The sequence below is a fragment of the Papilio machaon genome, chromosome 6 (assembly GCF_912999745.1).
Source record: "Papilio machaon chromosome 6, ilPapMach1.1, whole genome shotgun sequence".
NCBI classification, from domain to species: Eukaryota; Metazoa; Arthropoda; class Insecta; order Lepidoptera; family Papilionidae; genus Papilio; species Papilio machaon.
The window spans coordinates 4340524-4361774 of record NC_059991.1 but is presented as its reverse complement, the minus strand read 5'-3'; the positions used below and the strand labels follow the sequence as shown (position 1 = coordinate 4361774).

Genomic DNA, 21251 nt, shown 5'->3' with positions numbered 1-21251 from the left:
ACGAAAAAAAATTGACTTGACTCAGAACTTGGAATAGAAATAAAAATATCAGTTTTATCCAGTTAATATATAAGATTTTTCATGCTTTGGAATGCTGTTATAGGCAAAGTTAATTATATTAGGACATACAAGTTCTGAGCTCCCAGCTAGTTGTAAAGGTTATGAGAAAAACAGGATACAAGAAAGAAAAATTTCAAGAATTATCTCCCAAGCTAAATTTTTTGTCGGTATCAAAGTTTTATTTTCTTAACTAATATGATAGGTATGTACTTCTTAACTTTTTAATTAACAGATGTATAACGGAAAAAATTATAGGTAATATGACGTTACTGTAATTAAGATATTTTTATGTAGTGTTTCTTAGTGGGTAATAACGCCCCCTTGAGGGCGTTTGAAACATAGAGGGGGGCGTTAAGGGGACCAGAAAAAATGGGGGGCGTTGATGTGGGCTAGGGGGCGATGTATAATTTGTAATTTCATTTACTTTATATAGTATTTTATTATTACACTAAACTTAAAACACACATGTACCCTGTATGATGTTATAAAAACTTAAAATACTTAATATACATTTCGTATGATATCCCGCACAATGTACACAATTAAGTTGTAACAAATTTCTACTAAAGCTGTTTCTGATAAAGGAACGTAATCGATGATAGTTAGAAAATTAGAGCAATTTTACCTTAATATATATATAAGGTAAAAATTACTAGTTTAGAATGTAATTTAAAACATCAGAACCGACTATTATAACTTAATTAATAAAAGTAATGAAATTGTGGTTTTTAAGTTTAAGAGGTGTATAAAAATGTCAGGCGCTGAAAAATAATTGATTTTCAAAGGGGGCGGTAAAAGAAATAAGTTTGATAACCACTGTTTTATGGTAAAAAAAACTACTTATTTAGAGTCCTTGACATTACTTCTGTTAATTATAATTAAGACATGCAAAATATTTAAATAAAAAGTCTTGTTTACAAGTTCGTTACATGGTATACATTTCATGAACTTAACTATTACTTTGATTATAACATTGTTAGTTGTTAGTAGGATTCGAACCCACTGGCATTAAGTCGAAGGTATTTCCATGTCACTGCAGATCATCGCTTAACTCTGGAAAGTATGCCGCGCCGCAACGTTTTGCTGACGTTCTCGGAAAGATGTTCCGTGGGTTCTATACCGCGCTCGCTCACTCATTCGCTATGCGGGCTTCGTCATCGTAAATTAAATTCGTTATTATTCAGTCTTTTGCTGACTTCCAGTTGGTACGGTGGTGCCTGTTGATTTGCCCGTGTTTCGTAATGCTTTACCTTCACACTCATAATCTTATCCAATATCGCCATTGAGCGATAAGTTATCTTATACTGTGACACGATGATAAATAAATTTACAGCACTTGCGAGTTGTGCGACTCAGTAGTGATTAAAATATTGTGTATTGGTGAATAATGAGTGCGCATTGACGTTAGCTTGCTATAAGTTTCTTTTAATTTACATACTTTTATAAGTGATTTTGCACAAAAAATGTCGTTATTTAAGAAGAAGGCACCAAAATATAACCCTCCTCCAGCGCCAGCGCCCGCTGAGGACATTGATAATCATCAAAGTAACGGCTTGGACAATAACAATGGTTCACAGAAGTCGCAACTAGTGTTCCACTGTCAACAGGCGCAAGGCAGCCCACTCGGTCTCATATCTGGATTTTCTAATGTAAAGGAGCTTTATCAGAAGATAGCGGAATGTTACGACTTTCCGCCAGAGGATGTAAGTCTATATTTACATATTATGTTACTACTACTATTACGGTGTTTGTATTGTCGAATAACTTAATAATTGACTATTTTAAGCGACAACTAACCAATGGAGAACATATAAACAACTTAGTTTCTACATATTTCGGCTGCGATGACGTAAAAGAGAACGTGTGGAGAGTGTGTAGACAATACGGGGTTCAAATCTCGGCCGAACTGCCATTGTCAAAACTCTCTGCAATGGTCTTATATCCAATTTGTAATAACAGAAAAATTAGTTGACTAAATATAATTATATGTTACAATTTTACATTAATAATGTACGACTAATTTAAAACAATAGTCGTTAGCCGATATACATTTTAATGAATCATTTAATCATAACGACTGCATAATGCATTAAAGTAATTTGTTAGTTAGTTTTCAAACTTTGATTCTTGACAGAAAATAATTATTTCTTATGTAGGAACATGCCATTGATTTAACCTCCAATGATGATTATTTTCACATGACGTGAATGATAAGTCGTTAGTCGTCGTGAAATCGTTTGCAGCAAAATTTTAAAGATTCGGAGAGTATAATTTATTCATGATTTTAAAAGTTTAAATCCTTAAAAAGTGCAGTACATATTTGGTGCGCTTTTATGCAAATACGCGTAAACATTTACCGTTGGTTTCCACTGCATTACACACAATTTTACAAAAAACATAATGTCGTCATACCTCTCGTGCTTTTTGAACGATAAAAAACGGTTTTAAATTACAGAATAACCAAGAATATAAAAATATAAGGACCCTTCAGTCGCCTTTTTCATCTTTATTACACCACCTTTTAATTAATATTTTTAACGACGTCACAGTAGTCATTGTTTGCATCATGTCATGTCATGCGTAATGATAAAACGTTGAGGTTACAATCGAATTAGCTTTAAAAATGAATAATTCTTTTCAAGGATACACTGATAAACAAGTTTTTCCTTGTTCAATGCATTAATATTTCCATAACCACTGTTTATTTTCTTTCACTTTAACAATGGCATAGTTCACATTAAAAATTATAGCTATTACTAATGTATTATAATAGAAATTAAGTGTATATTAATTAGGTACATACCAGTTTGTGTATAAAACTTTCCATTACTGCTTCTAGAATGACAAAAATTAACTTTTGTCTACAAAAAGCCCAAATAATGGTTGTGTAAACGTGCAATAATAAACAGATTAACAACACGAAACCTGCTTGGACATCAAATAATAATATAGAGCACGCAAAGATAACAAAGTAACTTGTACATTAAACATTTATTCAGATACGAGACATAAAATTGCAAAGCATTAAACTTGTATCCACGTACAGGACTTAATATTGCCATTGGCACTCTCCACTCGATCAACCAGAACTCAATGTAACACAATCACAGCACTGAAAGGAAGGACATATTATATTGATAAAATTACAAAATCTCCAGTAAAATAATATTATGTGTGTATTAGTACGACATGTACCCACTCATATTCGTTTTTCATTGCCAATTATACTCTTAACTATTTAAAACTATAACAATCTCTTCATTTGTTAACCACTATCGTGTTTATATGTCCAATATATTATATGTACTGTTTGAATATACTCCTTATTGATACAGTTTCGAGTTTATTTTCTTAAGTTAATATCCATAAAGTATCTGTCATTAACTGTTTTCAATTTTTTAACATAAAATGTTTACATAACGTTTCCCTTTTAAAATATTAGTTAATGCAGGCTACGAAAGCTTTGATGGATACATATTTTTACGGCGGATGAATAAAAAAGAGCATACCTAGAGGCAGTTATCAAATGAACTCGTAAACTGGTTGAAGCCCCGTCTCTCTTCTCAATGAGGAAGGGGAAATTGTTAACGTTACAGTCCAGGTCATTGAGCCAATTCTTGTATGAATAGTAGGTCGGACGTGTAACTACCACGAAATCCAATTTTTTATTGGTTTGTTTCGTAAATGTCCAATAAATAGCATGAAATTTGAGATCAACAGCCCTATTTACTTATAATTTGACGAATTATATGTAATTTTGTAGAATAGCAACTTTCCCCCTTTACTTATTCAGTTCTAAAATTTTATAACATACCAAATCTTGAGATTGACCATCTCTCTGGTCCACACAGGTCTTAATAAATCCAATAAGTTAGTATAATTTTTTTTAATTCTTTTAATGTTCTATTGCTTGTTATGAAAATCAAACTTACTATACAGATGACATTAACCGCTGTACCAGGGAGCTGTCATTATCATTATTGATTATAAAACTTTCCTATACGTAAATCTTCGTTGGCTAATAATGCACTTAGAAGCCAGTAAACTCTTACGGGATGGAAATTTATGTTGTTGAAATATCCATTATAGTAAATGGATTCTCATAATTGTTTACGAGATTCATTTTACAACATAAACATAGTATACAGAATTTATGTTTCGTTTAAACGTGTGGAAAACGTCCACTAGATTTATGATGAAAAATAAATATGTAATGTACCCGGCATTTGCATTAAATGCTTAAAATATTACATATAATCGTTTAAAATTATACGCAATACAAATAGAATTTTAAGCTATAAGAAGGTTCTTAATGTAACTTGAATTCTGTTTTATAATGTCAAGCAAAAACACAATTAAGTTTTAACCTTAGATGAGTCAAGTAATTCATCTAAGGTTATAATTGGACTCATTTAAATTTAGCTACAACTAGCATATATTCTAAGTTTGTCGGAAAAAATACATAATCCAGATCAACGGATAAAAATTAATCACTCAGAAAGATAAATAATCCATTATGTTAAGATTAGGTTCTATTATCTATACGTATAAGCGATATGTTCTGTAAATTACATCATACCAATTTCGATCTAAGATAAAACTATTCAAATAATTTCAAAGAAAAACTGAAATACCAATAAAATTAGACTCATACATCACATTAGAACTCAACCGTCGTTAAAACTTCACCTTAACACCGAATTACTATCTTTAATGAAGTGGTAATTACTTTAGCGGAAACCAAAAAGGAGTGATGTCGAAATATCAATTATTAATGACTCATAAGAGAAGGTAAAGTGTAGTTAACAAACGGATTTTGCTTGGATTTTTTTTTCTTGAAACGTAAGTTACTGGCGTCTACGGTGCAAACCCAGAATAGAGTTGTGTTACAAAACTTGTATACCGTTTATAACGGTTTGTTTTAGAATAATTTTATGATTTGAAGATATTATCAATCTTGTAATGCATGATAAAAAAATATCTTTATTGTTAAAATTATCTTATCACTAGTAATAATTTAATGGTCACTTCTTAACCACCGCGGATAAGTTAAGACAGTTCTTATTTCAAAACTGTTTGGTTGATTTTGCAGTGTGTTTGCATTATCTGGTTGTGATTTTTCTCCGTTCTGATATAGAAGTAACGTCGCGCTTCTTTGTCTTTGGTTCTTAAAATTTACTAATATAGATAAATGAATATACTACCTAGTTTTCAGAAACATATGAATTAATTTTTCAGTATAATATTACATTGTTAAAGACTTTCTTTATCACGAGTTTACTTTGCGGTGGAAAGATTAGCTGACGTCGCGTTGCGCACGTTATTTTCCATTTTGTTATCTAAAAAAACTGCAATATTAATATTAATACTGCAATATAAAAAAAAACTCTCAGGATATTTTAGCGTTTTCCGTGAAAACACATAATAATTTTAATGACTACTTTTTGCTTACCTTTCATTATATTTCTGAAAATTTTCATTTAAATACAAAAAAAATAAATGCGAAAATTTAGATGAATGGATGGATGGATGTTAGTTAGAGTATATCTCGGGAGCGGCTCACCGGATCTTGATGAAATTTAACACAGATGTAGAACTTATTCTGGAAGAACACATAGGCTGTTAACAAGTTTTTTTTTAATCCCGTGCGGATTCGCGGGCGACAGCTAGTATTTAATGCCCGTATTGTAGTCTCATACAAATGTCATGTTCCTCTGATAGTTCTCAGAATTCCTTCTCTATTCTAATAAAGTAAGATATCGTATAACAAGCTAAGCATTGACATGCACTGACCACAAACTAGTTTACTCTTCGCACCTGGCTGACTGCAAGTAACTTTAATAACTTTCCATTTTCTGCGGATAGTAACAGATAAACAAATGGTATTCGTAATTAAGCAAGAGTGAAGGCATAAAACGACCACAGTTTTAATTCAATTTAAACGTGATACGTATTATTTAATTGCTTACGCAATAAAGATTTAAAGTCTGCATAGTCTTAGGAAAAATTTAAGTATTATAAGTGAGTAGGAATAGAGTTGACGTAAAATTATAACTAGAAAAGTTGTAGTTGAACTTAAAAAAAGATTATTTCGTAACATAGCAGCTGAACTTGGCAAGAAAGTACTAGGCTCACATAAGATAGACGTGAAGTAGATTTGGTAAGTGATGTGTGCTTTCATACTAAAATAAATTTACATCAAGTAATATTCGTGCCGAGTTTTCCAGGATAGTATCTACTGTCTTCATTAGGACGTAAATAACTTTAATATAAATACTGCTATCTCCATTTTTCCTAATTTATAATTATACATATCAGTTATATAGATATATAGTCATAAGTAATTTCATAAATGGAATGTAAATCTTTGTAAAATTTGAATCAATTTCAATAAGTTATTTTAGGTTATCTAAATTAACACCATGAATTGAGGATAGGTGTTACTATCTCTCTTAACCCTTAAGAAAAAGATCTGCAACATAAATTATCTTAAAACGTTGATAAAAATGTATTTTTATATAATATTTCGTTCGACATTTGACAATGGACGACCTTGGATGAGTATCAGTCGACCGCACTTCGTAAGGTCGAGACAAAATGGCACGAACACTGCATTAGAGATATTTTACTTGTGTAAAAACTTAACACCTCCCTGAAGCAATCGGTATGCCGGTCAAGTTTGTTGTGTCACTTTCTAAGGCGTATTCAAATTCAAGGTGGATTGGTAGAAAAGTTATTATTCTTCTTTACTTTAAACTTGTCTCTAGTCGAGTCATTATTTGTTCGTAAAAATATTGATAATGATAATAATAATGTCTTTTTATATTTTTTAACTCTTAACTGATTAATATAAGCTTGAATTTTCACCGCCGTAATAATCGTACAAAAACATATTGTTAGTTTGTGAAAACTTTCTGTACGTTAGGTAGTGAAAACCGAAGGGAACAGAACACAGTGATTTGTTTTTAGACTAGTTCAAACTAGGAAGAAGGGGTCATATTGTACGTTTATTCACAAAATTTATATAACGAACGAGTTATAAAGTGTCATTACGGATATACGCATCGCTGAGTGGGCAGGAAGTTGTACTGGGGCGCAGTCTCTCGTATGGCACACGAGGCAAGTGATTCTGCTGACTGTATTAACGTTCAAGATTAAAATTTTATGGTAACTGTGACCTATTGACTGCACCAGGTGGAAAAACACGTGCCCCGCCTTCGCATCCTTTTATGCCTAAAATAGTGTTCTGCGTTTTGTCTCGTGAGAAATTGCGAGCCGCTATTTGTTAGTTTGGATGGTACTATAGCATGTCTGACCTAGTATGTATAGTATGGGGTTAAGGACCGAGAGTACGCCTACATTTAGGTAACATTGTCAAGTTAAATCGGATAACACTATCAAAAACCAATACGAATCGCTTTTATACATTGATATACATCATCTATTTTAATAAAATATATTTTGTGACATTTCCCGGTAGGGCTTGATCATTTATTTCAACCGCAAAAACCACTACATGTATCGCGTAACCACTGAGTGGCTTCGTCTGGGCTTCGCCATTGTCAATAATTCTTTGTAACATTTTGCCAATATGATAAAAAATCTAAATAACTTTGTTTGATGAAACAAAGTAATTTTATGTCAGGGTGATATAGATGTTGCATACAAAGTGTGAATAAAAACGACGTAATTTCATCAGTGTGTATTTTAATCTGTACAGTCTACTTAATTAACTAATTAATGTCATAAGTCGTAAGATATGTTAATTATAATTATTTCAATGCAAGTACAAAATTATGAAATTATTTTTTTTTACTAATTTGTAACCGTATTTTTTCTGTAAATGTTCATGGCGTAATTATTTCATGGTTAAGGAAATTAACAATAATTACCTCGTATGAATCGATCTTACAACCTTGAAATCTTCATAGTTTAATAGCAATGTGTTTTCTTCGTCCCAATTTCTGCATATATATAAGATTTATTGGCACTGACAGCAGCTGTCGTTTCTTCGTAGAAAACAGCTTATTTTTTTTGTACTTAGCTACTGGTCTTTACCTTTTTATCTGCCTTAAAATCGTAGAGAACTATTTTACAATTAAAGAAAAACTGTTTTTGAAATAATTTTTAAAAAAACTATTAAATACACGCGCAACATCTGATTGTTATATTATTTCACAGTAAAGGTTATGTATTGTAATAAAGGCAAGGTAAGTAAAAATCAAGGTCAGTCTGCGACAACGGTTCGTGGCTAAAATGAATTGCGCATTGCTTTCACTGTAACAATCCGAACGAATTTTTATACGGATTCGGCCAACTTACGATCTTATATTTATTATTGCTGATATTTTATTTATACTATTCGTTTTAACAAATTAGTTTATAAAATAAACGATTAAGTAAAAATACGGTTTCTAGCTGTCGCCCTAGACTCCGTCCGCGCAGATTTAAAGAAAAAACTTAATAAGTAGCCTATGTGTTCTTCCAAACTATGTTCTACATCTGTGTTAAATTTCATTACGATCCGTTGAGCCGTTCCGGAGATACCTTCAAAAAAACATCCCTCCATCCATCCATCCATCTAAACATTCGTATTTACAATATTAGTAAGATTTAAAGATTATACTTTCGTAAACCTAAAAATCTCTGTCATAGTTAAATGAAAAACCTAAAGTTTACTGTCACCTGTACGTCATAGCTTCTTCCACACCCGTCTGTTTAAATTCTACAATGCTCATTGGTACCGTATAAAAAATCACTTTCATATTTTATTTGTTTGGAACTTCCTTTTCTCACGGTTATGTGAAAAAATATTTAAAAATATCTTTCCCATTTGATTATGAAACATATTCAAAGTATTAAAGTTGACATTGCCATGAAAGACTTAGTAAATAAATGTTAATTATTTCAAAGAAGACAACATACACAGATGGGTGCTTTCTCACGACGTAACTGGGCGTTGTAGAGTGAAAGTATTTGCAAGACTGTTCACATTTGGAATATAAACTTTTGTACTATAAAGTAAAACCATTTCTAATTTTATTGTTAAACGAAAAAAACTTGTTACACAAACGATCTTTGGTAGTCGGTCATCCAACTTAAATACGACTTTGTAAGATTTAAAAATCTTATATGGCAATGTCGACATGTAAAATTAAATTTTGTTTTGTTAAATCATACGCCAACACTCGCGGTATTTTCCAATCCTGTCCCTTAGGGTCGAGCGGGTGTTTATTTTCCAAGAAAAAAAAAATAGTAACAGAAATGTTTTTACTTTCTTTGAATAATAGATTAGTAGGCAAATTGATATTTGCTTAATTAAATAGCCCAAGTCACGCTACGAATACGAAGACTGGACTATTTTTTCCTATAGTTTTTATTTTATTGAAGTATTTATTGATTGCAATCGTTTCATTTTACCTTAGTAATTGGGAACGCGTTCCTGATGGAAGGTGGGAACGTAATTTACCGTATTTATGTCAATTTGTGCTAAAAAGGAGGGTGTGTCATTACAATCATTTGTAAAGCGTCATGGCGTTAACGATCAATGTCTTTAGTTCTTCGTTTCATCGCTTACACGTGTAAAAATAATGTTTTGTATGGTTTCAGATCCTATTTTGCACGCTCAATACCCACAAAGTGGACATGAGGAAGCTCCTTGGTGGCCAAATAGGATTAGAAGACTTCATTTTCGCACACAGAAAAGGAAGACCAAAAGAAATCGAAATAGTTAAAACTGAAGATGCTCTTGGATTAACAATAACAGATAACGGTGCTGGTTATGCCTTTATCAAAAGGATAAAAGAAGGTTCCATTGTTTCGAGAATACCGCATATAGAGGTAAGGTAAAATTAATATTATTATCCACATAAACATAAATACATAGTGGTTACATAGTTGTGTTTTGTTTGGCCTTCTTAAATAGAACCATAATGTTTTTGACTAATAGCGGTAAAGCGAATTATTCTGTAACAAGTATATTATTTCACATAGGTATATGTAAAAAAACAAAGTTTTTATTAAGTAGAGTGCCAGGTCATTCACCTTGTTAAGACGAACAGGAAATAAACTATTGCGAGCGTTAACTGCTTATTGTAGTCGCATTGTAAATCTTCAGGTCGGCGATCACATCGAGAAGTTGGACGGAGAAAATATGATCGGCAAAAGACATTACGAGGTCGCTAAATTATTAAAGGAAATACCAAAAGGTACCACCTTCACAATTCGTCTCGTCGAACCCTTGAAGAGCGGCTTCGGAAGCATCGGACCAAAATCAAGTGGCGCACGAGGGGGAAAAAAATCTAACTATGGCTCGGGAAAAGAAACTCTCAGATTTAAAGCAAATGGCCCAGCGATGATAGAAAATGAGGTAAGCGATATTTTTTAGGTTATCTAAAAATAAACCATAGTGTAATGCTCATACGAATGAATCATTCAGTGCTTGCATATTAATACAGTAAATTATCGATAACGCTACCAATCAGGTCAATTGTAGTTGAGCAATCGAGCTTATCTGTTATCCCAACATTTGCTCTAGTTCAGAAACGAAGAACCGATTGTTTTGAATTTTGAATTGCTTCACAAACACTGCATAACGGTTTGCTTTCTAAAAGACTAAACAATTCAGTGGCATAAGTTAATAATTTAGTATTTTCATAATTTTACCTACGTAGACATTAAAATATACACACCTATTTTACCGTACAATGAAGTTAATACGGTAATGAACTATAAATAAATTGTATTAATTTCAAATAATTTTTGCTTTTCAGCACGATGAGAGGTCACAAGCTGGCATAGATAAAATAAATGGCCTGTTGGAATCTTTCATGGGAATAAATGATACAGAACTGGCAACACAGATGTGGGACATAGCGGAGGGTAAAACGAATTCAATGCAACTGGCTGAAGCCATAGACAACAGCGATTTACAAGAGTTTGGATTCACAGATGAATTCATAATTGAGCTGTGGGGTGTGATAACGGATGCTAGATCTGGCAGACTCACTTAGATAAATGACATGGCTGTTCTTATTAGTTATGGCTATGACTGTTCTTCATTATTTATTTACAAGAAAGCTAAATGTTAGCTATGTATTTTTAATGTATATGTTAAACAGGCAAACTACTATTGTAGCGTTTAATGTTAAAGTGCATTTAAAATTATGCATTTTACCTTAAAGGTAATATAGCTAACACTGACATTCTCAAGAGATTCTTGAGAAATTTAAAATCAAAAATGTTTATTCGATAAAAATTAAATCTTTCGATACATATTTTTAGTAAGTATAAAACATTTATGAAACAACACATTGAATTAAATGTGTTTGTTTTAATCACAGTTTTTATTAAAATAATAGTTAAAATAAAATTGAGTACAAAATAATATAACAGGTCAATTATAGTATAATTAAAAAAAATTATAGACAAAAAAACAGATGGGACATGAAATTAAAAATATATGAACGAATTTATGTAAAAATAATGGAATCAAATCAAACTTGAAATTGTATCTTAACGAAATTACTTACGCTATAAAATAAGAAAAACATTTCATTATAAAATGGAATTGGAATATAATTATTTTGTTAACCAAAGTAAGAAATGTATTTTTTATTTATTTCGTTTTGGCCTAAGGAACTTGTGTCAGCAAACTCGTAGAAAGATATTTAAAAAATTGTGATTATGTGATATTATAAATGTTTGACAAATGTACAATATATTAAAATAAAATAAATTTTACATATTAAAAAGAAGTTCGGTACTTTAACCAATAAAGCAGTCAAATAAAGTATAACTATAAAGCAATATGCTTTTAAGTTCTATGCTATATTCTTACTGAAAATTTGTATCTTCAAGTAGATTTCAACGATTTACGGAAATGTCGTGCTGCATATTTAAAGAAAGTGGCAAAAGCGTTAGAACGCATGGGAACTATGGGCCTAGCATGAATATTTGCTTTAAGCGCCTTCGTATCACTACGTATGAGATTTTTGGCGAACTTTTTGGGGCACTGCACAAATTTTGCAATGACGATACGATGGCGTTTATCACAAATATAAAGGCCCTTAGACTCTATGAGAGGATTAAATGGTGCAAAGGTCGAGATTGTTTTTCTTTTTTCGGTATCCTTATTTTGATCTTAATATTATTTATTTTTTACGGGCGATATAAAATAATACCGAAAGACAATTTCGCTCTATTATGATTTTAAAAATGGTTGAAAAAGGTCAAGTTTTATTAGGAACGATTAAATTTATTAATTGACGAGTATTTAAATTCGACTTCATTGAGTCTTATTTTGTTACATGCTTCTATTAAGTTCCAGACTGTCTATGAGAGGCGATAGTATTAAAATAGAAAGAGAGAAAATATTTGATGTTGTCTAAACAAAATTAGAGTAATAATTGATGAATTGTGTGCCTTGTACAGTATAGAATATAGTGTAATATTTAAATATAAATGAATATGAGCTATAAATAGTATATAAAGCTACATACCATTTATTAAAATTTCACAAAATAAATGTTTTTATTTCACTGCATTGCCTGTTTTATTTCCTAACTAGCGGTCGGCCTCAACTTCAACAGCGCAGAATGTAAAAAAATGTATCCTATAATATGCCCGCGTGCATCAGTTACCTTCCCGTCCAAGTCCCGTCAAAATCGGTCCAGCCGTTCTGGAGATTACCTGGAACAAAAGCAGCCTTGCGGACACACAGACAGACATTAGAAACAGATACTCAAATTTGATTTATATGTATAGATTTTTCTAATAACATAGTACTGTCACAAGAGTACATAACTGTCACAGAATATTGAGGTCGTAGATACATAACCTATCATATTAAATCTAATAGGTATATTATAATAAGGTATATCTTACATCTGTTTATTCGTCTATGATTGGCATGACCATAATAAGTTGGCGTGTAGTACTTTATGCCAACCAAGAAGAGAAAACAGGGGCCTTATATTGCGTTTTGTCCTCCTTTGGAGGAGGAGGAGGATTTCGCGTTCCTCTGTATTATTTTTACTACCCACAATATGTAGTCAATGACCTGTCATCACATAACTATTATTAGAGCATACGCATAAACATTTATCAAAATGAATTTCGACTGCTTCCAACTTGTATAAAAACGTATTGTTGACTCAATTTTTTCAAAGAGAATGAGAGGGATGTCAATATATTCCAAAAGTGGAAAAGGATCCGCATCTCTTCATCCGGTCACGGCTATTCCTGGATTTAATTCTTAAGAATGTGTCTATATGTTATTTTATCCAGTTTAAGATTAATTCGAGTTTTAATTAAATGCGGGAAAACAAGAATAACAAGTTTATTGATCGGTGAATAACAGTAGGCTTGTTGAAATTAAAAGACTCAATGGAATAATTTTTTAGATACATAACACAATATAAACATAGAGGATATAAGTTATCTCTCTCATAATATAAACTACTTAGTTTAATAGTTTCGAGCTACGACAGAAAACTGTATATAACATCATATTCATTTCAAAATGCGTTATAAAACAACATGAGCGCGTTCCGATCAACATATGTTTAAGTTATATCAAGTTAATTCCGTTTAACGTATACTATTTACATAAATTAAAAAGTTATAAAGCGTCGTTTATTTAGTAATACATTATATATCTTGATGACCTCGGTATGTTTGTCTGATTTGCTACATAAACAACTGATCATTCTTATCTGGTTTTTGTGATACGCGGGTGGTGCCTGTTTGTATCTTGACAATTTAAAGTGGTAACGTCACAGTTATTTATTTAAAGAAACTTTAGTGAATTAAACTGTTCTATAATTATAGTGCGTCGTGTTAACTACATATAAATAAAAAGGTGTATCAGTGATATTTGGTTAGAATGTCTATAACGTCTAGAAGGATTGTGATTCTAAAATTAAATTATCTGCCGAATTTGAAACTGTACAATGTTGCGAAGGTGAGATAAAACAATAATTGACTTTCTTTAAGTTTTCTAAAATAAGAATTTTTATTCAAAGCACATCATTAACATATTTAGTGTAAATAGCTGTCTTTACATGCCTTCATTTGTATTTTAATTAAATCAATTTTGTATTTTGATGACAACATAAAAATGGATATTTACCGGTATTTTCAGATATTGACATGCAGTTATAGTACTACAAATAAGAGTAACAAAATATTTAATAACATAAATGACGCTGTAAAAGATATCAAAGATGGGTCCAAACTTTTAGTAGGTGGATTTGGGCTTTGTGGGATCCCGGAGAACCTTATTAAAGCAGTGAATAAAACATGTGTGAAGGATCTTACTGTTGTTTCCAATAATGCAGGTAAATTATATTTAGGAATTTTTGTATGCACACATAGTTAATATAACTGAAATACTAATTATGAGATGCCCAGACAAACCAATTCATACACAACATCCTACAATATAATATATTTAGACTGTATTTTTTTTGTGAATGTATGTTCTAGGAGTTGCTGACTTTGGCCTGGGTATTTTGCTAAAAGATAGGCAAGTTAAGAGAATGATTTCATCATATGTTGGTGAAAATGCTGTGTTTGAAAAACAATTTTTAAGTGGTGAATTAGAGGTAAATTTAATATTGGGTATGAAGTATAAATAATATTCATTACTGTGGATTACATATACATAATTATAAAACTGCTGATATGTTCTAGGTTGAACTAACTCCACAAGGTACATTAGCAGAACGAATCAGGGCAGGGGGTGCCGGTATACCTGCATTCTTCACACCTACCGGCTTTGGTACTTTAATTCAACAAGGAGGAGCACCTATTAAATATACTAAAGATGGAAAAGTAAGCTTGCTTTACAAAATAAGAAGTATTTTGCAGTAATTGTTTCAATATTTGTTTATTTTTTTTAATAATTAATAAATTTAATAATTCATATTTAAGATTGATATACCAAGTGCTGCTCGTCATGTCCAACAATTCAATGGCAAAGATTACATCATGGAAGAAGCAATAACTGGTGACTTTGCCTTAGTGAAAGCATGGAAAGCAGATAAATATGGCAATTTAATATTCAGAAAAAGCGCAAGAAATTTCAATCCAGCTATGTGTCGAGCTGCCAAAATAACAATAGCTGAAGTTGAAGAAATTGTTGATGAAATAGATCCAGATTTTGTCCACATACCATCTATATATGTACATAGAATTATTAAAGGAGATAAATTTGAGAAGCGCATCGAAAGGAAGACTGTTACTAAACCAATTGAACAAAAAGAGAAGAAATCATCCGATTTAATGAGGGAACGGATTATTAGAAGAGCCGCTTTAGAATTCAAACATGGAATGCATGCTAATCTTGGAATTGGTATGTAAACTGAAATAGTAATAGAAAATACCATCATCACTAGCTTTTGTTTGTCCACTGCTGGACATAGATCTTCCTTGGAAACCAAATAACAGTAACAGACATAAAATCAGTAAAAAACAAATTGTTATTTCTGGGATTTCAAAGAAAACTATAGGGATGACAAGGATGTTTCCCGTCGAGCCAATCCTCCTACCGATTAATCCACTTAATAGGATTTTTTTTCCTATTGGGCCAATAGCCATAGAATCAATGCAACCAATGAGATATTTTTTTTTAAATTAATGTACTTAATCGGACCAATAGTAAACATCCAATGACAAAAAAGTTTTATACAAGTGTTTCAACAATGGAGACCCACTAGAAACTATTAGTTGAATTAAAACATTCCTGTTATGAGAGAATGATGTCATAAATTAAGTTTAATTAGAATTATTCCGTCTTATTTTCAGGTATGCCAATGCTTGCCAGTAATTATATACCACAAAATGTGAAAGTCCTATTACAGTCAGAGAATGGCATCCTAGGCCTAGGTCCGTTCCCTACGGAAGAGGAAGTGGATGCAGATCTGATTAATGCTGGGAAAGAAACTGTAACTGTACTCCCTGGTAAGTATTCTAGAAGATATTATTATCCTTGTTTATATTTCATGTTAACTAAGATTGTTATAAACAAAGGTGTCCGTTAATTGTTGAAAGTCTCTAAACTAATTAATATTTATTTATTGTGATTTTATGATTACAGGTGCTTCATTCTTCTCATCGGATGATAGTTTCAGTATGATCCGTGGCGGACACATTGACCTTACCATACTGGGTGCTATGCAAGTCTCACAGTACGGCGACTTGGCTAATTGGATGATACCTGTGAGTTATGTACTTTTAATATAACATCTTCCAAAGTTTTAGGTTGTTGCTTAAGTACAATGAATCTGTATTACAATTTAATAAGTGGATTAATACAATTTGATACTTTTTATGAAGTGGTCTAATTTAAGCTTGTTGGGCTCAGATGGTATATTGAGGTACATAATATTGTATACAACTGGTAAAATTATATTAGTTATCTTTGACTCGACTTGTCTATTTGGTCAATACAGGAATAGCGACTGCATGTCAATGGTATAGATTTGCTCCGCCATCTTGTAAATTGCAGCGACTTTTCTCACAACGATCTTGACAAACGTGTTACATGCGACTGTCTTTGGCGAAGCATAAGTCGCCTAGCGACTAAAATCTCCGATTTTCGAAGATTTACGTTGCCTTGTGTATGAAGGGCCTAAGTGACCCAAGTAACTATAAAAAGTTTTTTTTTTTCAGGGTAAAATGGTGAAAGGTATGGGTGGAGCGATGGATCTAGTGTCGGCGCCGCGTACGAAGGTCGTGGTGACGATGGAGCACACCGCCAAGAATGGTGCTCACAAGATACTACCTGAGTGCTCGCTGCCGTTGACCGGGAAGAACTGTGTCGACATGATCATCACTGAAAAGGTAACTTTATAACTTTTTTGTATATATTTTTTATTTAAGACCCTCCTGGAAGTTATTTATTATATGTGTGGACATTTTTAACTAGAATATTTATTTGTTTTGTAATTTTAAAATATTTACATTTTTTTAACTCGAGTACTAATAATTCTGGAAAATCGATTTGTCCAAATAAAATCGAAGCATGTGCTAGGATTCCCGACAAATTTCGGATGGTGGGAATTGTCTTTAACCATTATATTTTTGGCGCGTAAAAAACATTTTTTTTATAAAGAATTTATAATTTTTGAATGTTTTTACATAATTATTTTATTTTTCTTAAGATATTCAATGCCATTACAATTTTCACGTATTAAAATGAAATTACAGGCACTATATAATGTGTTAATAATTTTAAGACTTACTACATTTCTTCGCATTTGTAATCTTTATACTATCATTGCTAAACTTTTATAACTCATTATAAAGTGGAGTAAACATATTGCAGTCGTGTTCCGCTATGATCATTGTTCGTGTGATTCGTTCAAGTTTTAGAAACTATAAAATTGTTATAATTTTAATTTCAGTGTGTGTTTGAAGTTGATAAAGAGAAGGGACTGATTCTGACTGAGCTGGCGGAAGGTGTAACAGTGGAGGACATAATTGTGAGCACGGGCTGTGAGTTCAAAGTCGCTCCTAAAATAAAGAAAATGGGTGATGTCACAAAACTTGACGATATTCTCGAATAGTTCGAGATAATTCTGACCAGCTAATGCAGGGAACGTAAGCTAGTCTAAATTATATTTTCATAAAGATTTTTTTTAATGTTTTTACATGTTTATTTTTATTAAGGACATTATACAATTCATATACAGATCATTGATATTTTAATAGTGTTAGACGCCAGCAACAACTACATCCATTGCAAGAATTGGTCCGCTCGCTCAGTGAAATACCACGACCACACAGAAGACAGGCGTCAAGTGGAAGTAATTCCAAGTACAGTCTGATGAGTGTGGTGCCGGAGGCCTAATTTTAGTCCTCTTTCCCTATTAGGAAAGGGTGGGAAGTGGATTTGGCGGAAGAGGGGACGCATAGGAAGAGGAAATATCCTCTTTCTGTGCGTCCCCTTCCCCGTTGAATAAAGGTAGGCAACGCATCTGCATTTGCGGATGTCTATGGGCAACGGTCGCCTGGCTATTGTGGCGAATGCAGATGTTTGCTCGTTTGCCGCCTTTTGATATAAAAAAGGAGAAGTAGATTTGTCGGAGGAGGGGCGCATAGGAAGTGGATCCACTTTCTGTGGGCAACTGCAATTGCGGATGTCTATGGGTAGCGGTCGCTTCACTATTTAGGCGTATTTACTGAAAAATCGAATTTATACACAATTAAAACTTCTAATCATTACTGAATTTTATATCGTTAACGATATTGAATAAAATATACATTTTATGTACATATTTAAATGTAATATTATATTTTGTACTGTTTTGTATTGTATAAACTGTAACTGTTAATAAAAAATGTACTTCAACAATTTTGCATTTTATTTGAAACCACAGAATTTGGGAAATAACCATGAGAAAACTAAAGTTTAGGACATTTCCCGAGAAATAATTGTTTTTAGAAACTGAATTTAAAAATGTTTAAAAAACATTTAACACCTCCTTGCTCAATAACTATGATTAATGTTGTCATTTTGTGTTTATTAATGACACATTTAAGAACCTCGAGGATTTTGGTGATAAATATTTACAAGATTTTTATACCTACTTATTGGACATTAATATGGTGGCGAATCAGAACCATCCGTTTGTTTTGTGGGGAGCTTGTTTTTTATGGTTCATATCGATGTTGTGCATAATATGGTCTCTACTTTTGTTCTTCTGTGAGTATGCATCATAACTGATAGTCCTATTCATACATATCTAATCAACTTAAAGGCTTTTAATAGGGAAAATTTTATTTTATTTTTATTTTTCGTTACAGTTGTGGGCAATATCCTCGTGCAGACCGGAACGGATTTGGTTAACGCGTTTGTTTTGCTGTCAGGAATAATAACGTTGCCCACGAATGTGCACATTTTATATTCCATAGCATATGGTATCCGAGTCGAGTACGGTTTGATTGAATCTATTTATATATAACAATAAACTTGTTGCTTATAACATGTAAAAAACCACAACTGCAATATTAACTTGTTCACTAGTGGTCACTGTTTAAAAAAATTGTAATTCTCTATGCCTTTAAAATTCATAATTATACTAACAGTTAGTTTCTGTATACAAACTCTGCTGGGTTCTTTATTGTAATCACTCTTCCAATATAATTTCCAGGCTCAAAAGTAAAGTAATGTGTTGTCCGCTATGGTTCTGTATAATATGGATAATTGTCATCAACGCCGTTGGCATTGTATTGTGTATAAAAGTAATACATTCGTGCGAAGAGAACACAGTAAATAGTATTAGTCACGGCATGAAATATTATAGAAGCGTTCCGAAGTATAAAAACTTCATTGACAATGTTCAATGGTCATTACATTGTTGTGGGGTAAGTTCGCACTACCCAAACGTTTACAAAAACATGTTAAAATATAAATCTCTCTCTTGTATTTTTTTTTATAAGTTGGTGTTTTCAGCTTAACTCATATAGGGATTGGTTCAAACATGAGTGGTATGATAAAATTCGAGATTACGAATGGGATCCTTTCACGAATAGACAAACTGTTAGAAGTTTGAAGGAGGCCACTGATAGTGTTCCTTTGAGGTAATTCTTTTTTTTTCCACATTTTGTCAAGACAGAAATTAAGATCATTAGTTATTAAGTTATTACGTTCATCGATTTTCAACAGTTGCTGCAAAAGTGGTTCTTGTATATCTAATTTCTTGACCGAGTTGGGGACATATTCCATAAACACTGCGGGATGTGGTCACAAAATGTACCACATCATCAGGTGTTCGATGTATGCGCATCTCTTTCTGTTCGCCTTGGTGATTCTAATAGAGGTAACTTGTTTTTTAACAACGCCAACTGTAACTTTTTACGAAATAACTATTAAATAGTCGTTATAAAACTTTTAGTGCCAAATAGCGGTGCTTGAACTTTAATTCTATTGCTATTTTTCCTTAAAATGTTTTGTTTTAGATTCTAATGCTTAAATTCGTTGCTCAGAAAGAAGATAGCGATAGTTGTAAGAAACTTAGAAATAATGTTCAACGTATAATGTCAGTCAATCACAATTTTGAAGCATCCAGCAGTTCGTATCAAGTTAATCCAGAAGACAGCGAAGATTTAGAATTATCAAGAGAATTTGAAAAAGATTAAACCACTATATTTTCAATGAATAGAATTATTTAAAACTATTCTTAATATTTTTCATTTAAGGTTTTTAATAAAAGACATTTTTCATAGATTCAATTTAAAAACCAATAAATGATTTTAATCCATTCGATTAAAAATTATTCGTCTACCATTGGGGTGGCAACATTATAGTTGGTATTTGAGTGACAGTGTCAGAAATCAAAATAGTGTTTTATTTGAGGTTGTTTTAGTGTCAAAATTAGATATTCTAAAATTACGATAAATTAAGCAATTATATTGTTACAATTAAGTAGTTCTTACGATATTGAGTCAATATCAATTATCTGTGTTATTGAAATACAAAATGGTATTTCTGTCTGTAACTAATTTACTTCGCGTTCGTGGACCTGATGAAATTTGGAGAAAAAGAAGAATATTCAGATTGGCTGCTGCTTTTATCGGGCGTCGAAGAAATTGTTATTCTGTTGCCGTGCGTAATGTTCATCGTGCTTTGGTCTATGCTACAAAAGCACGTAAATTAAAGAAAGAAGATATGAAAGAATTGTGGAATACTCGTATAACTGCTGCTTGTGAGCAGCACAATATAAGCGCCTTTGCTTTAAAAGAAGGTTTAGATCGCTCAAATATTATGCTGGATCGTAAATCGTTGTCAGACTTAGCAGCATGGGAACCACGCACATTTGAATGTCTTGCTGCAGTAGCACAAAAGAAGTTGGAACTCGATGGATTTATAGACGGAGCAGACAAAAAACATCCTACTGGAGTTAATTTAAATCTTAAGGATGTAATGTTAGAAACTTGGTTAAAAGAAAAGAAGTAGCTTTTATTGTGTTTGTTTATATTTTTAAGGTAGTGAAATAAATATCATTAGTACTGACTAAATGTTTATTTATTATTTTTTAAGTCTTGAGTTCCTTTTTTAGCTGCTTTGTTAATTCATTTTGCTGTTGTAGTAAATATAAATTTTCTATTTTTCTCCTCTGTTGTCTCTCAGTGTCTCGTATTACACCTTCATGCATTTTTTCTCTGAAAAAGACAATTATGAGGAA

The 21251-nt window shown here is 32.0% G+C and overlaps 4 protein-coding genes across 4 annotated transcripts; all 4 read left to right on the top strand.

Annotated features, from left to right (window-relative positions):
• The first annotated feature begins 1233 nt into the window (after window positions 1–1233).
• On the top strand, window positions 1234–11172 carry LOC106714826 (PDZ domain-containing protein GIPC1). The gene is made up of 4 exons (XM_014507942.2): window positions 1234–1763; window positions 9670–9900; window positions 10178–10429; window positions 10833–11172. The coding sequence occupies exons 1-4, from the start codon at window positions 1524–1526 to the stop codon at window positions 11070–11072; spliced, it is 963 nt and encodes a 320-aa protein (XP_014363428.2). The 5' UTR covers window positions 1234–1523; the 3' UTR covers window positions 11073–11172.
• Window positions 11173–13716: 2544 nt separating this feature from the next.
• Window positions 13717–17826, top strand: LOC106714796 (succinyl-CoA:3-ketoacid coenzyme A transferase 1, mitochondrial). Its single transcript, XM_014507903.2, has 9 exons — window positions 13717–14023; window positions 14204–14399; window positions 14548–14666; window positions 14755–14895; window positions 14995–15415; window positions 15868–16023; window positions 16160–16281; window positions 16735–16905; window positions 17469–17826. Exons 1-9 carry the CDS (start codon window positions 13946–13948, stop codon window positions 17628–17630), a joined length of 1566 nt encoding a protein of 521 aa, XP_014363389.2. The 5' UTR covers window positions 13717–13945; the 3' UTR covers window positions 17631–17826.
• A 784-nt stretch (window positions 17827–18610) lies between these two features.
• On the top strand, window positions 18611–20205 carry LOC106714783 (tetraspanin-6). Its single transcript, XM_045678458.1, has 6 exons — window positions 18611–18769; window positions 18871–18997; window positions 19218–19431; window positions 19520–19647; window positions 19733–19886; window positions 20026–20205. Exons 1-6 carry the CDS (start codon window positions 18670–18672, stop codon window positions 20203–20205), a joined length of 903 nt encoding a protein of 300 aa, XP_045534414.1. The 5' UTR covers window positions 18611–18669.
• A 183-nt stretch (window positions 20206–20388) lies between these two features.
• Window positions 20389–21067, top strand: LOC106714876 (39S ribosomal protein L20, mitochondrial). Its single transcript, XM_014507995.2, has one exon. The coding sequence runs from the start codon at window positions 20546–20548 to the stop codon at window positions 21020–21022; it is 477 nt and encodes a 158-aa protein (XP_014363481.2). The 5' UTR covers window positions 20389–20545; the 3' UTR covers window positions 21023–21067.
• The last annotated feature ends 184 nt before the right edge of the window (window positions 21068–21251 follow it).

Bases quoted from the DNA above. Each gene is read 5' to 3' on its own strand.
- LOC106714826 (XM_014507942.2), top strand. From the start codon at position 1,524: ATGTCGTTATTTAAGAAGAAGGCACCAAAATATAACCCTCCTCCAGCG. The intron at 1,764-9,669 runs GTAAGTCTATAT...GTATGGTTTCAG, and splicing joins ACGACTTTCCGCCAGAGGAT to ATCCTATTTTGCACGCTCAA. The intron at 10,430-10,832 runs GTAAGCGATATT...TTTGCTTTTCAG, and splicing joins CAGCGATGATAGAAAATGAG to CACGATGAGAGGTCACAAGC.
- LOC106714796 (XM_014507903.2), top strand. From the start codon at position 13,946: ATGTCTATAACGTCTAGAAGGATTGTGATTCTAAAATTAAATTATCTG. The intron at 14,024-14,203 runs GTGAGATAAAAC...CGGTATTTTCAG, and splicing joins AACTGTACAATGTTGCGAAG to ATATTGACATGCAGTTATAG. The intron at 16,282-16,734 runs GTGAGTTATGTA...TTTTTTTTTCAG, and splicing joins TGGCTAATTGGATGATACCT to GGTAAAATGGTGAAAGGTAT.
- LOC106714783 (XM_045678458.1), top strand. From the start codon at position 18,670: ATGGTGGCGAATCAGAACCATCCGTTTGTTTTGTGGGGAGCTTGTTTT. The intron at 18,770-18,870 runs GTGAGTATGCAT...TTTTCGTTACAG, and splicing joins GTCTCTACTTTTGTTCTTCT to TTGTGGGCAATATCCTCGTG. The intron at 19,648-19,732 runs GTAATTCTTTTT...GATTTTCAACAG, and splicing joins ACTGATAGTGTTCCTTTGAG to TTGCTGCAAAAGTGGTTCTT.
- LOC106714876 (XM_014507995.2), top strand. From the start codon at position 20,546: ATGGTATTTCTGTCTGTAACTAATTTACTTCGCGTTCGTGGACCTGAT.